Source organism: Pseudopodoces humilis, chromosome 7 (assembly GCF_049639895.1).
Source record: "Pseudopodoces humilis isolate 2021_Gansu_Grassland_sample_001 chromosome 7, ASM4963989v1, whole genome shotgun sequence".
Lineage (NCBI taxonomy): Eukaryota > Metazoa > Chordata > Aves > Passeriformes > Paridae > Pseudopodoces > Pseudopodoces humilis.
In genome coordinates this window covers 27,168,812-27,186,429 of record NC_142206.1, presented here as the reverse complement: position 1 = coordinate 27,186,429, position 17,618 = coordinate 27,168,812, and the positions used below count along the sequence as shown (strand labels likewise).

The window sequence follows — 17,618 nt, the reverse complement described above, 5'->3', positions numbered from 1 at the left end:
TCCGCACTCGCTTCGTGATCAGATCACGTCTCACACACTCGCCCGATCGCCCGCTCAACCAGCAGTACTTACAGCTATTTTCCTGCGTGGGTTGTCCTTGTGCGCACTAGACGTTTTACGAGCAAGTAAGCCGCGGCTTCCGAAGGCTCCGTGCCTTCCGAGCTCTCCGATCCGGATTTATCCTTTTTATTGTGGTTTTTACCTCCGCCTAAATTTGGTTTCGGATATCGGAATGAACTACGGGGGTTCTCAACACACCAGCCCGCCAAAATCAGCGGGGGTACGGGTCCTGGGCAGCGAGATTCCCCGCAGTTTCTCCGATCCGAGACACGGCACCAATCTGTTATAAATGCAAAGGCAGATTTGGGTTAAATAAAAACAATTTATTATAAAACAATTTATTATAAAAAATAAACAATGAGGGAAAACCACAATAAAACAAAACAGCGCAGCGCTGGGTGGACAGGGGTCTATACCTAAAGGTATAGGTGTTCCCAAATCCACGAAGGAGGGTAAACTGTCCCGGGGTTTTTATAGGGATTTTTAGCCTTGAGGTCAAATTCCAGGCAGGCACCATTCATCAACAGTCCTTGATTGTCGTATGAATTGATTTCCTGGCATTGGAGAATAGAGTCGAATGGACGTCCGGACCGAGTCTCCTCATATGTAAAGAAATTCTGAGTGGCTCTTGTGGTTCAGGCCATCCGGATGGGATGGCTGGGTCCGGGTTGGGGCCGATGGATATTTCGGCTGGATTTTTCCTTTTGTTTACCTGATGGCTTTCCCCAACGGTAGCCCGCAAGGCGAGGTGTTCGGGTCCGGTGATGAATATCTCGTCGGTGCCTCTCCGTTTTGGCTTGATGTTTCGTGTCCTGTCTATTCTTCCCCGTTGATGGTCACCGAGCCTGTCCTTGTCAGTTTGAGGAGTTTTTTTTTTTTTCCTGTCAGCTTGATGGGCCGCGTCCTGTCTATTCTTTTGTTGATGGGCGCCGGCTAGGATCGTTATCCTTTGAGTGGGAATTCGTGGCTAGATCTGGGAAGGGCTTGTGTGTCATACTGTACTTTATATTTTATATCATTATTGTTATATACATTTATTTAGATTTTTTTACGAATTTTTACAAGTTCATTTCTCACACTTTGTATTTTAAAAAATAAGCCTCACAGTGTAGGCAGAATATGTGAGTTTGTTGCTTCTATATTAAGAGCAGGTAAACATGAACAAAAAGGTGGTTTGGAGTCAGTTAGACAGTCAGCTAATCTTAAAGGAGGGGGAAACAAAAGAAAGCCTCCAGACTTTGATTTTGGAGTTCTATTTTAACTATTAGTTTTGGCTTCACTAAAATTGATGGCAATATGATTTTAACCATTCTTAACAAGATAGCTGTTTCAATTTTACACTTTTTCCAAGCTTTCACATGATGAAAGCCAATTGGAAGCCAATGACTTTTTATTCAAAAGCCTCTTTTACCCCTTCTTTGTTCTAAAAGGATCAAATGGGATTTTTTTATCCCACCAGGTGGTTCAGAAATGATTTTGTTTCCTCAAATTTGCCTGAAGTTGGTCAGAGGATACCTTGAGGAACTGTTCAGTGAAGTGAGGCTCCCCTGAATGACATTCCCTATTTGGGTAGGCAGCAGCCATTTGTTGTCCATGGCCATATCCGCCATTTCGTCTCTGCTTCTCTCTGACTGACTTTAAAGTTATCACATCAATGTTCATTTAGACTTGTTTATAAGTGGTAGTAGCCCTTAATATCTGTTCTGTAACAACTATTCCACAATGGCCTGCTTGCATTGAAAGTTTTATTTCACATATGTGGTGACTTTGTGTGGTTTAGTCCAGTCTGAAGCGAGTTAAACCCCAAAAAAAGATTTTTAGAGTAGAAAAAGTACCCACAAGCCAAGTCAGTGCAGAATAGCTACTGCACTTTAAATTCACAGTTTATTTTTAAATTTAATTTAAATTTATTAAATTTATTTTCAAGTTTATTTAAAATAGCTTCACTTAACAAGTACTTAAAAGAGATAAGGTGGGATGTGTGTGTATGTGCATGACCATAACGGTTAAGCAGCAAACTACAGGTGATTGCTACAACTTATCTCCAGGATAGCCTTGATTATTGAGGAAACACAACCACCCTATGCCAGGCAAGAGAAAAGGGGGGTGTACAGAGATTTTGAAATACTATTTTATGTGTTTGAGTTAACGGTCTTGGGGTTTTTTTCATACTTTTATCAAACACCAGAAGTTGTATTTCCATTATATTATATAATACAGGTGTAAAAATATATGTACATGTGCCAATATACAACATATCTTTGGTCTTTCCCCACTTTCTTTTCAATCATTACTAGTCATTGAGATACACAACTTCTAAATGAACAGGAAGCTCTCCAGTAATACATTTCATAATATTTTCCTATTTGCTCATGTAGTGACCTGTGACATTGTTTTCTGAAAGAATTATTTTTGTAATTGTGCTGCTCTTTTCTTGCACAAGTAGGAGGCAAGTCAGTGCTCATTCTTTTGAACGCAGGCCTCCTACTCACAAGATGTGCCCATTTGAAGCTCTGAAGATGATTTCAACCCTGACGACTTGCTTTCAGTGCATTACACCTGCAATCAGAACACACGTCATGAGATCAGATGATACAAGTTGGGGAAAAAAGTATGGAAGTATAAATCCCCTTATTAACATACTTAATCTATCCTTCTCTAGATCACTCCAGTTCCAGTGATGTTATTTCAATTAATGTGAAATGCAAAGTTTTATATATTATGGTGGAACAAATATAAATCATTCACTTAAACCTATATTACAGTGCTATGGGTCAAGCTACAAGAGAAAGGCTTTGCCTGCCTTTATGTGAGAGGCAGAGTACAAAGTCATCAGAATCATTAGTCTGGAAGAGTTTTTCCAGGCTGAAGCAGTCACTTCAGGCTCCACAGTAATTGCCACCAACTCAGTGGCCTCTTCACAGACCTGATTGTCCTTACAGCACAGTGAATCACTACAGAATAGGGCGAGTACCCAGAATAATCATGTCAGGCAGTACCAGGACCTAAGCCTCATCCCAGGAAAGCTCTGGGTCTTGCTACAACATGTTTTTTAAGGAAAGAAACATCTTCATCTGTTTTCAAGCACAGAAATAGCACGTATATAGTAAATACATTCTATTGCACGCAACAGCAACTTTAGTGGAATTTTAGGAATAGCTATCAAACAACCTTATATCACATCAATGAACAAAATCTCATCCACTGGACATGAGAGGAGCAAACATCTCCCAGTGTCAACACAAAGAAAACGTGCCCTCAAAAACTGCAAATGCCTTCTCCCAGTACCTCAGTTTAATAAGGCCAGGTGCCAAATCCCGTGCTTAGATTATGCTCCATGCAGCACTACAGGCCTGGGGAAGAGTGACTGGAAAGCTGACTGGAGGAAAAGGACCTGGGGATGCTGGTTGACAATGGAAGGAACATCAGCCAATGTGTGCCCAGGTGGCGAGGGAGGCCAAAAGCATCCTGGCCTGTATCAGCAATAGCATGGCCAGCAGGACCAGGGCAGTGATTGTCCCCCTGTACTCAGCACTGGCAAGACCACGCCTTGAGTCCTGTGTCCAGTTTTGGGTCTGTCACAACAAAAAAGACATTGAGGTGCTGGAGCAGATCCAGAGGAGGGCAATGGAGGTGGTGAAGGGTCTAGAGTACGAGTGTGATGAGTAGCTGAGGGAGTTTTATCCTGGAGAAAAGACGACTTGTTGTGGAGAACCTCATTGCTGTCTACGATTACCTGGAAGGAGACTGTAGCCACATGAGGATTGGTCTCCTCCCAAGCAGCCCATGACAGGACAAGAGGAGATAGCCTCAAGCCATGCCAGAGGAGGTCCAGGTTGGATATTATGAAGAATTTCTTCACTGAGTGTTTTATTAAGCATTGACTGGAATCTGGCTACCTGGGGAAAGGATGGACCTGCCATTCCCTGGAGGTGTTCAAGGAACCGTATGTGGTAGCTAGCGCCCTGTATAGTAGACTGTGGTGTTCAGTGAGAAGTTGGTCTCGATGCCCTTGGAGGCCTTTTCCAGCCTTAATGAATCCGTGTGATTATGCGCTCCAGGGGCTCTGGATTAATGATAATCCATTAATGATTATCGTTAATGAATCTGTGTGATTATGCGCTCCAGGGGCTATCCTGCCACAACCCCTCACACCACCGCGGCCGGGCTCGGGGCATCGCCGCTTTAAGGGCGGCCGACCCGGCGTTTCCTGTTTAAGGTCCGCGCGCATGCGCGGGGCCGGGCGTTCTCGGGGGCGCTCGGGGCGGCTCAAGGTGAGCGGGAGCTTCGGGCTCTGAGGGGCCCCAGCGGTGCCGGGGGAGAGCCGGGGTTCGGCCTGGGGCGTGCTTGGTAGAGCTCGTACTCTCCTTCCCAGAGTCGTATCCTCAGGGATTAGCACCTCCTTGCTGCAGGGCAGGCGGGGGCACAGGTGCGGAAGAGATTGGAAGAGGCTGTTGGCATTGCCCGATCCCTGGAAGGGGAGCTGCAATCGAGCTTTACTGAGTCCCCTGATAAAAGCGCGTCCCGGGGCGGGGGAGCCATTCCGGAGGAGAGGAGCGGAGCCCCCTGCAGCCCCGGACCAGTGTGTAGCACTGAGCCCCCTGCGCTGCCCCTGCCTCTCTCGGGTTCTCTCTCCTGGGCTGCTCTGCTTGCGGCTTCCGAAACTGGTAATGACCCGTAGGCAGCGCTCTCTCCAGAGGCTCTTCGACCTTTGGCAGCACTGCTTTCTGACTTTGTCTCGGGGCATACCTGGGAACCTGGATAGTCAGTAGCTCTCTGAGATGGCTCTCATGTGGGATCCTGCAAACTGCGTAATAGGCTTCTCAGAAAACCCATCGGGTGATGCTCTTGCCCTCCCGGGAGCAATCTACATTCCGTATGTGAAATTCTGCCAAGAAGAAATAGGACTTATGTATATATACCATATACATACATTATCTTTTAAACAATTTTCATCAACAACAAATCTGTGCAACTACTTATTAAAAAAAAAAAAAAAAAAGTTCAAGATGTGGTACCTAAAAGCTTTTTGATATTTTTTTGGCACCTAAATCTGAAAAAGTAAAGTTTATACAGTCCTATTGTATGTAGATATGAATGTGTATACTTACTGGAACTTTTGCTCTGTGCTATAGGTCAGTGAAATCTGATAAAAAGCTGAAAGATATTAGGCTTCTTGGGAATATAAAAAAAGAGATGGCTGGATCAAGATCCTACTACTATTATCTTTCTTTTTCATCTGCTTCTTTCTTGGAGGAAAGACTGGAGCCTGCACTCAGCTCTTATAGTGTGTCAGAAAATCCACATGAAGAAAATGCTATGGGAGAGACTTCTCATCAGAAAACTCAGTGATGAGACATAGAACATTAAAAAAATTTAAATTTATTGGTTCAGTTCATGAAAATACTTAGCTTTTTATGACATGCATCTTTCTCCATTCATGACAGTCAGTATTGCTTCTGACTTGCCATTAATTAACATTCATCAAACGTAGAGCTCCTGAGTGGAGCTGGTGGAAACTTTAGTGCTTAATCCATTACATTTGCTTTTCCATTTCCATTTACCTCACCTTGCCAGTTACAGTTGTCTCTTTTTTTTTTATTTTTACCAGACATTCCCATCTCAGTTTTCTTGGTTGTCTCATTCATCGTTCCCAGTTTCTTCAGTTCTCTCTCCCCATTCTGTTTTGCTCTTCTCTGTTTTACTGGCCATTAAGTTGCTATTCTTGCCATGTTTCTCTGTTCTTACTGATTCCTAGTCCCAGTACTTCCCATCTTTCCTTCCTGCCTGTTCCTCATTCAGAGTCATTCTTGAAATTTCTTTCCTTGAGTTTCCTTTGAGGATCCTTGCTCCAGTCACTTTGACATCACAGTTTCAGAAGACTTCCAAATCTTGTTCTCTATTTAGATTGCCTGCCTTCTTCCTCCTTGCTGCCTGGGCCTCATACAGGACTACCTGTTCTTCCTTTTGGTTTTTGACTAGACTACGTCTGGCCTGGGCTTTAATGACTTGGAAGCAGGTGACTTGTTTTTGCAAGAGTATAGGCAACTGAAAACTCTGCTTTGTGGGCAGTCTCAGAAACAAGAAGTTCTGGGAACCAAGCCCAGAGCAAACAAACTGGAGCATTTTAGCACTGAGGAATTTACTTAACTTTTTAAAAGGAGTTGTCACATGTCTCTGGAACAGTGGAGAAAGAAAGGCAAAGTTAGACAGAAATAAGAGTAAAACTGGGCAAAAACATACTTGATACTCCCCTAAAGATACTGTTGTGCTGCTTAATGCTCCTGGAGTACTCATAGGGTGGATCAGGTGACTGGCATAGCACGATGATGTTAAAACTTGGAATTTTTACTCTGATATAAAGGGTAAAATCAACTCAGATTGGTTTTGTTTGGAAAAGCTGAAAAATAATAATTGTGTTGTCTTTTTAAAAAATAGTCAAAAGCATCCTGCACACTGGCACTATGCATGTATTGAGAAGAATTGTGTATATGATACAAATCCCCTTTATTTCACTTTAAAGAAAATCTGTTATCTTTTTCCAAAAGCTTTCCTTACTGTACACAGTGCTAAAAGATGATGCCTCTACTTATTTTCTTTAGTCACTTCTGTATTGTTTGTAATGTGAAGAAAGTTTGATTCTTACTGTGTTATGGTGTTACTGTGACCATTTGCTTGTGTCATGGTGTTTCTGACTTCCCCTTTAGGTGCAGTCCTATTTAGAGGTAAATGTCCATCTGCAGTGTTGTATTTGCTGTGGCAGCTGTCGCAGAATGAGTGACAATTCAGTTGCCAGTTTCGCTTTTTGTCCACCCACTCACAGTATTTGGAAGATCTTCAAATTCAATCAGTACACAGGCTCTTCAAACAAAAGCTGTGAAACAAGCTGGGAAATAAACAGTGCTTTTGTTCCTTCAAAATGTCAGGCATTCAAAGAAGTAGTCTGAACTTACATTGGATAATTTCTCTACTCACATCTTTCTATGCTGCTCTGTATTGCTTTGTGTTCCTTTTAGTATGTTAATATCTTTGATTAATTTTCTTTATATGTTTTTTTTCCTCTCTGTAATGATAGAAAGCAGATATTTCAGGAGTATGTTAGTCACAATAAAAATTATCTTCATCCTCTCTTGTTCAGATTGGGGTTTTGTGTTTGCATAATACACATATTTAGTTTCAGGCTAACAAAAATGGAGTCAGCAGTTTTGACAGTGGATGGCTCTGTAAGGCATGTACAGCACTTCTGCCTGCTCTGTGTGATTTTTAAACAGAGGCTCAAGCCCTCACCCATGGGTATGGATAGTATGTGTTGGGGAGTCATTTGTCCAGATTTCATTGTGAACTGTCAGATGCTGTTGGTTTATATTCACTGCATTCTTAACTCATTATTTCTGCACACAGCAGTTTGATTAGTAGTTATAAACTTTAGCTGAGTTGTGAATGTGTGCAAATCATTTACTAGAGTAGGCTTGTCCTTTTAAACTGCTCTGGATACATCTGACTTGTAAACTCTAAAGCAGAGTTTAAAAAATGCTCGTTGTATTAGCAGAAATTCTCAGATGCTAAATCAATTGCTCTGGGAATAGCAGTTGTACTACTTGAATGTAATTTTGTTGGGCAGATGTTATCAGGAAGAATTTGGAGTTTTGTTCTGAAAAATATTCTGTAAAACAAATACAGATTGATGTGCCCATGATCGCATGGGAAGTCTATAGCTGAGTATAGCTGAACCTAACGTCAGCCAGACTATTTCTTAGGCCATCCTTCCTGTTAGGTTTTTACATTATGTTCTAGAGATTGTATCAGTTGTGTGGGTATAAGATGGATTTTTATTTCACTTTTTAATTGTTAAATCCTTAATTTTCAGTGCTCATTTTTGTTTATAATCAGTAACTAGTAATTTCATTGAAGGTGGGTTTTTTTCCTTTTGTTGTAGACTGTTGTTCTACATTGTTTTGTCCAAAGAATTCTGCAGGTCACTTATTTTTCAATTATGTGGTGCTGTAAAGACATATTTGAGATTAATTCCTTGTAGCTTACCTTGTAACATCCTTAGAAATCTGGAGAGAAATGAACTTTTTAACAACTTTTCCCAAATAAGTAGTTTTTCAAGTGCGAACACAATAAAATGTTAAACCTTGATCTGTTTCTTTAACAAGATACTTGTATTTTGAGTCAGCTGCATGTTTTAAAGGGGAGGGATGGCCAGGGATGTGCATCTTTTCTCCTAATAACTTTTTAATTATGTTTTGTAGCATTCCAGACTATAGTTCTTGATGGTTTGTGAGTGCTGTTATGTAGCAATACAGACAGAAGGTTCTGTATTTTGCAATGTTCAAAGAGTAAAGATGTTAGATAAGTGGTGATTATGTACTCTTTATAGGCTCATCTTTTAGATTTGCTCCAATTTGCTGTTCTTGTCAGCAAAATAAACATTATGACAAAGATGTCAGTTATCATGTTTAATTCTTTAATGTCCTTTGTTCATGTGGAGGTTGGTTATTTATGGCTGTTGGCTGAGAATAGTAGTCACATTTTGATTTTGTATTAGAACTGAAAGCATGTGAGATCATGTTTTTTCTCCTGTTAAATTAGGGTGATTTCCTCTTAATAACTTTGGGTCTCACAGGTGCAAAATCATAGATTTGCAATCCTCTTTTAAACTGTTGAAATTCAAGGAGAAATTTTTCTGTGGAACAGATTGAGTGATGATCTCATTCTTTCTCATCTCTGGGCACTGCTAATAGAAAGAATTGCTTTTTTTTACAAAACATCTTACACAACAATATCTTTTTATCATGTACCTGCAGATTTCTATTCTGGTGTGGCTGCCTGCTTGTTATTGAGTGTCACCTGACTTGGTGTGCAAAGCTGCCTCTGTCTGTTAGGTGGGAACAGGGCATTCTCAATTGGCACAGGAAAGCAAATCAGAAAGCAAACCTCTCTCTGCCTTATAGGGACTGGTGATGGTCTTATACGGAGCTGGTACATTACAGTTTTCCATCTTTCCTGTAGGTGCTACTGTGACATTGTATAAAATCAGTGCTTTAATGAGATAAACAGGGTAACTTCTTACTCACACATTTGTTTATTTTATGCTTGAGGTCAGGTTATATGAGTCTTTGTATCTTCCTTGGGTGTGGATGCTGAAGTTGGGGAGGTCCATATTTCATCCCCAGTTTCCAAATTACTGAGTACTTTGCCTCATATTCTTTTTTCAAGAAAATTTATGTTTCAGGTCTTCAAACATTTTCTTTTGTAGAAATCCAGTGTGAACTTGTTGCAAAAGCAGAGATGATTATACAAAGAGTAGTGCTGAATTCACGGCCTGGTATGTATTTCTTTCCACTAAAGACGCAATGTGTTTGTTCTGATTGCCTAATGCTCCAAAATGGTGAAGGTAGAAACAGACACTAATTTGAGATACTGACATTTATATATCTTAATATTGCATGCAACAATAAAGTTTATTTAAAGTGCATTTATTTATATATAAATTTATTAATTTCCATTAATATAAATACATTTGTAATAATTTTATCTACATTTATTTACATTTACATTTATTAATAAAAGTAAATTGTATTAATATAGATACATTTCTATTAAATATATAGCATATATTCAAACTGCATTTATTTGTATATGCAGATTTCTAAACTGGTGAGAAAAAAGTGTTAACGCGTAATATATGTGTAAACTGTAAGTATAGGGGCTGAAGGTGAAGAAAGATTAGGGAACATGGCTTTTTAATTCTCACATTTATTCTTTTTGCATTATATGAGATGTCTAAAATATTTTGTTACTATTAATTTTTGTTTCCTTGTAGTAAATATTGAATCTTTTGTTCCTCTCATGTTTCAAAGGGTTTGTTTTTTAAGTTTACACTTAAAAAAAGTTGAGGTTTTGTTTACTTTCTTGCTTACACGTTTGCCTTGTTAGGGATCAGCACAGTATTTTGAAGAGTGAGTTCATAAATCTGGTGTAGAAGACATTAAGTTTTGGAGGGAGTATTGTATGCTGCTTAATGCTAAAATAGTTTTAAGAGTTAAGAACTATTGTGTGACCTGCAATTAAGTCTTTCAAATGGTAGAGCAGGAGCCTGCTCTAGCTGTGCAGTCGCTGACTTAAAGTAGGCAAGGCTGTCTGGCTGTCTCAGCACTGGTGGTTCCAGTTGTCTGATTGATCTGCTGCATGTGGTACCAACCTGAGGATAAAGCCTCTAGTTCTGGGGTTCTTACCACAGCTTTATGGATGCTTCTGGGAAGCTTTAATGTAAGGAAGTCTCTGTGAAGGGATGCCCTTGTAGCATGTGCAGTGGCTCTAGTCTGTAGTCTCTCAGTCTCACTAGGGTCAGAAGAGGCAGAAAGGTGAGAGTAGTTGGTTGTAGTTTTACACCTGAGTAAATATATAATCTAATTTATTATAAAAAGGACAACCTTTAAAAAAGGCCTTCCCATATTGATAAAGGGAAGTTCTATATTAATTCTTTTATTTGTTGAATTCTAATATAATTCTAGGTAAGAATGGAGTGCCAGTGGCAGAAAACTTCCGACTGGAGCAAAGTACAATACCAGATACGGTCCAAATGGGACAAGTGCGTGTTAAAACTCTTTATCTCTCGGTGGACCCCTACATGGTAGGTGATGGACTTAGAGCTGAGCCAGAATTTGTTTTTTAAAGTACCTTCAACTCTGTACCTGTCATGATGTTTAACACCAAAGTTACCAATTACAGAACAAACATATATGTAGTGTAACTTAGTAATTGTATTCAATCTGATGGAGTTATATTGGGAAGGGATTTGTCATTAATATGCTTGGAATATCTGGGAATACAACTTCATTGGACCAGGAAGAGACTGAACCCTGGTATGCCATTACAGATTTGTTTGCATCAGCGTTTTCTGATTTTGGCCTTTTTATATTCTTTTTTTTTTCCAGTCATGAAAAATTACAGAAATCATGTGCTTGGGAGAATTGTGGGTTGAAATGGAAGGGAAGGTAGAAGAAGAACCAGACAGACACAGTCTGTAAAAATTTGCTATAAAGAGAATTCCAATCATTTATTCCCTCCATAGATGGTGATAATAGAAAAAAGCCAGTCTAGATTTCAAGAAAGTACAAGTATTTCCCAAGAAAGCTTGGGAATTAAGGAAAAGTTTAAGAATCCTGAAATACTACCTGTAGCTTCAGAGGAAGCTGCAAAGAAAATACATCACATTTCAGAAACAAAATTCAGAAACATCACATTTAAGAAACATCACAAGATGTTTCATTAAACAGATCTCTGTCAGGGATGGTCTACATATATTTGACTGTTCTTCAGTGCACAGGCATAGACTAAATTACCTGTGGGCTATTATTTTCAATTCTGCATCTCTAGGACTCTGTCAGTTGAGGAATGGCATTTATAGGATTCTCATCAGACGCGAGCCAGTTATTGTCAGTTGTGCTGGTGCCTTTGAGCCAACATCTGCAGAATGTGTTTGCTTTGGTAACACTGCTGGAGGAGGTCAGGATGGTTCGTCCTCCTTTTGTACTGAGCAAACAAGGGGGAAGAGGAATCTAAGAAAAGATTATGAATACTTGAATACTTGTGGCTTATTGAGAGAGATTTTTCAACAGCCCTTTGTGTTTGAAGTTCTGAATACATCTTCATCCCCCACTCAATTTGCCCTGATAAACAAATTGTGTTCCACCAGAGCCTTTCATTAAAGACTTGTCTTTCAGCGCTGCCGAATGAATGAGGACACAGGTTCGGATTACCTGCAGCCCTGGCAGCTGTCTGAAGTTGCGGATGGTGGGGGTATCGGGGTTGTGGAGGAGAGCAAGCACCATAACCTCGCTAAAGGAGACTTTGTAACTTCCTTCACTTGGCCCTGGCAGACAGCGGCAATTCTTAATGGAGACTTGCTACAAAAGGTAATACAAATGCAAAGCCCAGGTTGTGACTGATTTTTCTCCTAAACCCGTTTTTTTCCCCGCCAAACCCTTTTTTCCCCCCCCCCCCCCAAATAGCTGCTAATGACAGTATTTTTTTGTGAAAAACAAGCATACCTTATTGAAGCAATCAGTTCTCAAAAGGCAGATCAACTGATAGGTGCCAAAATTTTTATCAATTTTTTTTTTTCCATAACGTTTTTCCTGGTTAACAGACAGGCCAGTATTATTTTAATTGTTTGTTTTTTTAAAAAATTCCCTGGAGCTGCTTCAGTTAAATAATTCTCTTGATTGTTTTAATTGTAATAGAACATCTTGTTCATTAGAGTTAACTGTATTCATGAGAGTAACTGTAAGACATGAAAGGCTTTAGGTTTATCTAATTTATTTTTCTAACTTATTATGTTCATAAAAGCTTTTACTTGAGGTTTTACGTTCACATAAGAAGGGGTATTCAGTATTTAGTGGAAAGTGGAGAGATTTCAGTGCAGCAGGAATATTGTGTTGATTGTTCTCTTGAAACAGAAAATTACTGTTTGAATAAGTTTGAGAATTTATACTTTCCAATAAACTCCTTCCTTTAGGATTCTTTGTCACTGATCTGCAAGCACCATATTTGATAAAATGGTGCATTTTTATCCTTTATGCAAACATAGGGATAGTTCATCATTGCTGGAAACTTCCTATCTCCCAACTGCTTTTTAAAACTTCCATAATTTAAGTTTTTGTGAGTTACTTTGTATAAAAACTTTTTCTAAAACCACAGAGACATAACATTTTTGTACAAACTTGTTGTTAGAATAGAGCTGAAGATAGCTCATCCCTACCAGTTGTACCTTGCCTGTTAAATATCCTGAGTTAGTTTTCTACCTTCAGGCAATCAAAGAGCAAATCCTCACCTTAGAAACAAATGACCTCCTACCTACGTTTCTGTTCTGTAGCTGGTTCCACAGCTTGTAAATGGACGCCTTTCCTACTTTCTGGGTGCAGCTGGCATCACAGGACTGACGGCCCTGCTGGGAATCAGGGAGAAAGGACATGTGGCCGTGGGTGCAAATCAGACCATGGTGGTGAGCGGAGCTGCTGGTGCCTGCGGCTCTTTGGCCGGCCAGGTAGGTGTAGGCCTAGGGCACACAAACATACTCTTACCAAGTTTTGTCTTCTGAAACATGCTGGTTATTAAACATACAGATAAAATCTTTGTAAACATGAGCAGGTATAACCCTGTGGGAATGGCAAGTTTCACAGATTTGGCACACATTCTCTCTGTGAAAGACTTTACATATGGAACTCAAGTTTCATGAAATAGGGAGAGGAGAAAAAAGATGGTGGTGATTACTTGTTGCTAGCATAAGTAAAATAGATGATATATATACATGTATTTATTATACATTCATATGATAGTCTGCCATTCCAACACTATTGACTGGAGACTTTTTTTTCTCTATTAGAACATAGTAATGTGGTAAACCCTTTGTGCTGTGTTCCATGACATCCTTTGTGTTTTGAGATTTCTGGTCCTTTTATCTTCCTTTTGTTCCTGTTTGTAATGTGTATGTGCGTATCTACAAATACCTCTCTCTCTATATATATATATATATTTATTCAAACAAAATCAATATTAAGCAAACTTTAGACCTGCTAATAAAGAGAAGCCATGGAGAAACAATGCATGAGTAAATCTATGAAGATTGTATTTAAATCAATTATTGTCTAATTTTTTTTGCTTTTATTAGTTATGTTATGGTACTTGGCAGATGGTAGTTTTTCTACTGTATTTGGTTCTCCAGTACTGACAATCATTGGTGATTCCACAAACACAATCTTCTGCAGTCAGTGAGTTTGAAAAGATGGCAAATTTTGATTGTACCTGCCCCATGTGTAGTTGTGAGGAGGGAATGACAAGAGGAAGTTGTGTCACATGAGATGGGAGTGTTTGCTGTGTGGGGTTTAGTGGGATGGGAGTAACTGTAACACCCCTTAGGACCCCCTTTCTTCCACTGCTACTTTTATGCAGATGAATGATCTAATTTGTCTTTATTGTTTGGGGTTTTGGTTGGTTTGTTTTTTGTTGTTTTTTTTTAACGGTGTGCCTGCAGATTGGCCGTCTGGAGGGCTGCTCTAGAGTGGTGGGGATTGCTGGCACAGATGAAAAGTGCTCCATTTTGGTCCAAGAAATGGGGTTTGATGCTGCTATCAATTACAAGAAGGGGGATGTGGCAAAACAGCTACATGAACTCTGCCCAGGTGGTGTGGATGTTTACTTTGACAATGTTGGTGGACACATCAGTGATACAGTTATCAGTCAGGTAATTATTCCAGCTGTCAGGTTTATTCTAGTCATTCTCCAATGTCTGCATGCCCAACATTCAATTAATTCATACTGATGCCCAGCCTGTAATACGGCACAGCAGGCTTTTCACTTCAGTGATCAACTTCAGGTGCTGATCCTGTGGGCCCACAGTAAGATAACAATTTCTTATATTCCTTCTATTTAGTGCCTTTTTAAATTACACTAGGCTGTATAGAAGTTATTTTTCCACAATTGCCTTGCACTTTTATCTATTTGAATGTTGTCGTAGATTAAATGGGACTGCACGCAGTTCTCCCACTCTTTTATAGGAAATGTGGCTAGTGAAAATTTTGCAATAACATCTATTGCATCTGAAAAATTTATTTTCTGAGACTGAGGAATGTAATTTTTCTCACTTTACGCTGTCCCAAACAGATGAATCAGAACAGCCATATCATCCTGTGTGGACAGATTTCTCAGTATAACAAAGATGTGCCTTATCCCCCTCCACTGCCTCCTGACATAGAAAAAATACAGAAAGAAAGGAACATCACAAGGTACATTTCTCCTCCAGAACTTGTGACCAGGTTCCAGGTAGATTGTTCATATGATGTTTGGAAGGTAGTCTGCAATCCTCAGTAGCTACTTGTAATCAGACCTGAATGTTGCCATCCCTTAAAAGGAAAATATAATCATGGTATCAGTAGATCCTTTCCCTTATGTTTGTCTTTATCAGCATGAAAAATGGGAAAGGACGTTGTTATTAGAATCATAGATGTCAGTTGTTATGTTCTGTTTGAGGTTGCTTGATTTAGTCCTGTAACCCCTGACAATTCTTTAGTACAAGGGAAGGTGTTGCTGTAGTTCTGTTCTCAGATGTTTTGCAAAGTGCATTCTCTCAAAATGTTGTAGTTCAGACATAAAGATGCAGCTGATGCAGTGATTTTATTGAAATTACATTTTTAGTATTTGGGGGTTTATTACATAATGGAACTGTAGGTATGACAAATATATATGGGTAAAACATTTTATTATCTTCTGACTCCAGGAATTGCTGAATGTCCTCTTAGGATTCAAATGGAGCTAAGGCAGAGATTAGGAGGACCGTCTTAAACTCTTCAGTCATTGCATTATGGGATGTTTGGGAGACTTGATTTCTGTGCAAATCAATTGATCTATTCTAATTAAAATCTTTCCTTGTCACTATTACTGTTGTCTGCCCTTCTAAAAAATGGATAAAATTAGTAAAATACACCATGCATAGTAGAATGCAGTGGAGAATTTGGTCACTATGTTCCTACAAGTAATTATCATTTTTGATCCTGATTTCATTTCTCCATTGCTATGGAAAGCCATGACAGCAGGATATGCAGAATTGTGGGGAGCCTGAAAATTTAGTTATTCTCACCATCTAGTTGCAGGTTCACTAATTATTCTCCCCACCACTGAAAACAAAACAAAACAAAAAGGTAAAAAATAATAGGAATTTGCTCACATTTTATGGATATTTCCTTATTCTGGTGATACTACTTTACTACTTGATTTTTATTACTCTTTTCTCTCTGATACTTGAAGAAAATTATCTAAGACTGATGTTACTGTGAAGCTCCCACTGCAGAAAGTTGTCACAACAAACTGGCAAAGCCCTGAGCTACATTTCTTTATAATTCGTGCTCATGACCCTTCAGTTTCAACAAGGCTGTTTTCTGAAAAGATTTTTAAGGATTTTCAAGTACATTGATCTAAGTTCCCTAAACCAAAGCTCATTATTTTCTTTCACAGGGAAAGATTCTTGGTGTTGAACTACATGGACAAACAAGAAGAGAGTGTATTACAGCTCTGCCAGTGGATCCAAGAGGGTAAACTGAAGGTGAGAACTTCTAGGTTTACTCTATGGCCTTTGATACTATCTCCTACAACAGGAAGACTAATTTCTTTGTCTCTGGCTCTCTTACTGTGCCTCAGGATTGAACATACCTTTTAAAAATGTGTAAGTATAATTAAAAGCTTATTGGGTAGTGCTGTTTTAAAAGGTACCTGCTGAGGATGGTCTGACTGTAGTATGAACTGCTCTGATTACATGCTGCTCATGTCTGTATTCTTTATTTCAGCATAGGGTACAAGTGCTTTTTTACTTAAAGATTCAGACCTTCAAAAAAATGTACTTTCAAATACCTGATGAGTTAAGAAAGAACATTTTTTTTTTTGAGGATCTTGTTGGAAATTTTACTTCAAGCTTTATAATCACCATTTGTGATCACTTTGTAATGAGTAACAATGTAATGCTTAACCATGCCTCCTCTGTGAGGTCTGTCTGAATTAATTTTTGTTTCTTCAAGTGATCAGTAATCTTCCTGGGAAAATACCAAGACATTAAATTTTGGTAGGGGCAGGGATCTGATTGAAGAATTAAACCACCTGCAAATTTATCAGAAAATATTCACGCCTCTCTTAGTGGAAGAATCTGGTCCAAACAGAGCCCTGTCTATTGTAGTGAGAGAAGTCTTTAGATTTTGGTGGTTTCTGTGGCAGTTTCTTGGCATGTTTCTAAGAAATGTGAAATGATGCTCTTGTTTGAGGAAAACTGAAATGACTTGTTTGCATTGACAGGTCAGAGAGACGGTGGTAGAAGGCTTAGCAAACATTGGTGGTAAGATATTTACATCATTTTTGAAGACTAATAACCTGATTATATACAATGACATTAGAGGTTAACTACCTCCTTTGTTGCATTTGCCAATTTTGATTTTTGTATTTTATCATAAACATTACTTTTATGTTATAATAATTTTTTCACTAATCATTAAAATGTTCTGAATGAGATTTATTGTATATTTAAAAAATCATTGAATATAAATTTAGATTTTGTTGTTCTTTTAGTACTGAGGGAAATTTATTCTTAGACTGCTACCTTAGCAGCTGCTGACAGTCATCCTGATCTTAGAGGTTTAAAGTGCTGCCCCTTTCTTCGTACTTGTGTGTGTAAGGAAATGTTTTTTTTTTAAATCCTTGAACTTCTACTTTAAAAACACAATATCTAACAGAGGTTGTTACTGGATTTGCTAACATAAAAATAAAATGAAAAGTACACACAAGAAAGGGCAAAGCAATTACTAAAGAAAGTAAAAATTAATTTCTTTTAATAGAAGAAAATGTTTTGTAACCTGTTCAAAGTATCTGTAACAAAGGAAATAGAAAAATGAAGGGGATCTGGTGACATGAGCCATGTGATCCAAGATGTGTTGTAAGAATGCTTCCCTTTCAAGAAACAGGGAAGAGTATGATTTAGTCCATTTAGTTGTTAGTCCCACAAGATTAAAAAC

At 38.9% G+C, this 17,618-nt stretch overlaps 1 protein-coding gene across 2 annotated transcripts in view; it reads left to right on the top strand.

Annotated features, from left to right (window-relative positions):
• Positions 1 to 4,293: 4,293 nt before the first annotated feature.
• Positions 4,294 to 17,618, top strand: part of PTGR2 (prostaglandin reductase 2) — a 24,978-nt gene continuing 11,653 nt past the window's right edge. For both annotated transcript variants that reach the window (XM_014252100.2, XM_005522508.2), the window contains exons 1-9: positions 4,294 to 4,334; positions 9,323 to 9,391; positions 10,581 to 10,699; positions 11,793 to 11,984; positions 12,944 to 13,114; positions 14,102 to 14,311; positions 14,731 to 14,852; positions 16,078 to 16,165; positions 16,906 to 16,945. In XM_014252100.2, coding sequence (XP_014107575.2) covers positions 9,355 to 9,391; positions 10,581 to 10,699; positions 11,793 to 11,984; positions 12,944 to 13,114; positions 14,102 to 14,311; positions 14,731 to 14,852; positions 16,078 to 16,165; positions 16,906 to 16,945 — 979 coding nt within the window. In that variant the 5' untranslated portion in view covers positions 4,294 to 4,334; positions 9,323 to 9,354. The remainder of the gene's footprint in view (positions 4,335 to 9,322; positions 9,392 to 10,580; positions 10,700 to 11,792; positions 11,985 to 12,943; positions 13,115 to 14,101; positions 14,312 to 14,730; positions 14,853 to 16,077; positions 16,166 to 16,905; positions 16,946 to 17,618) is intronic.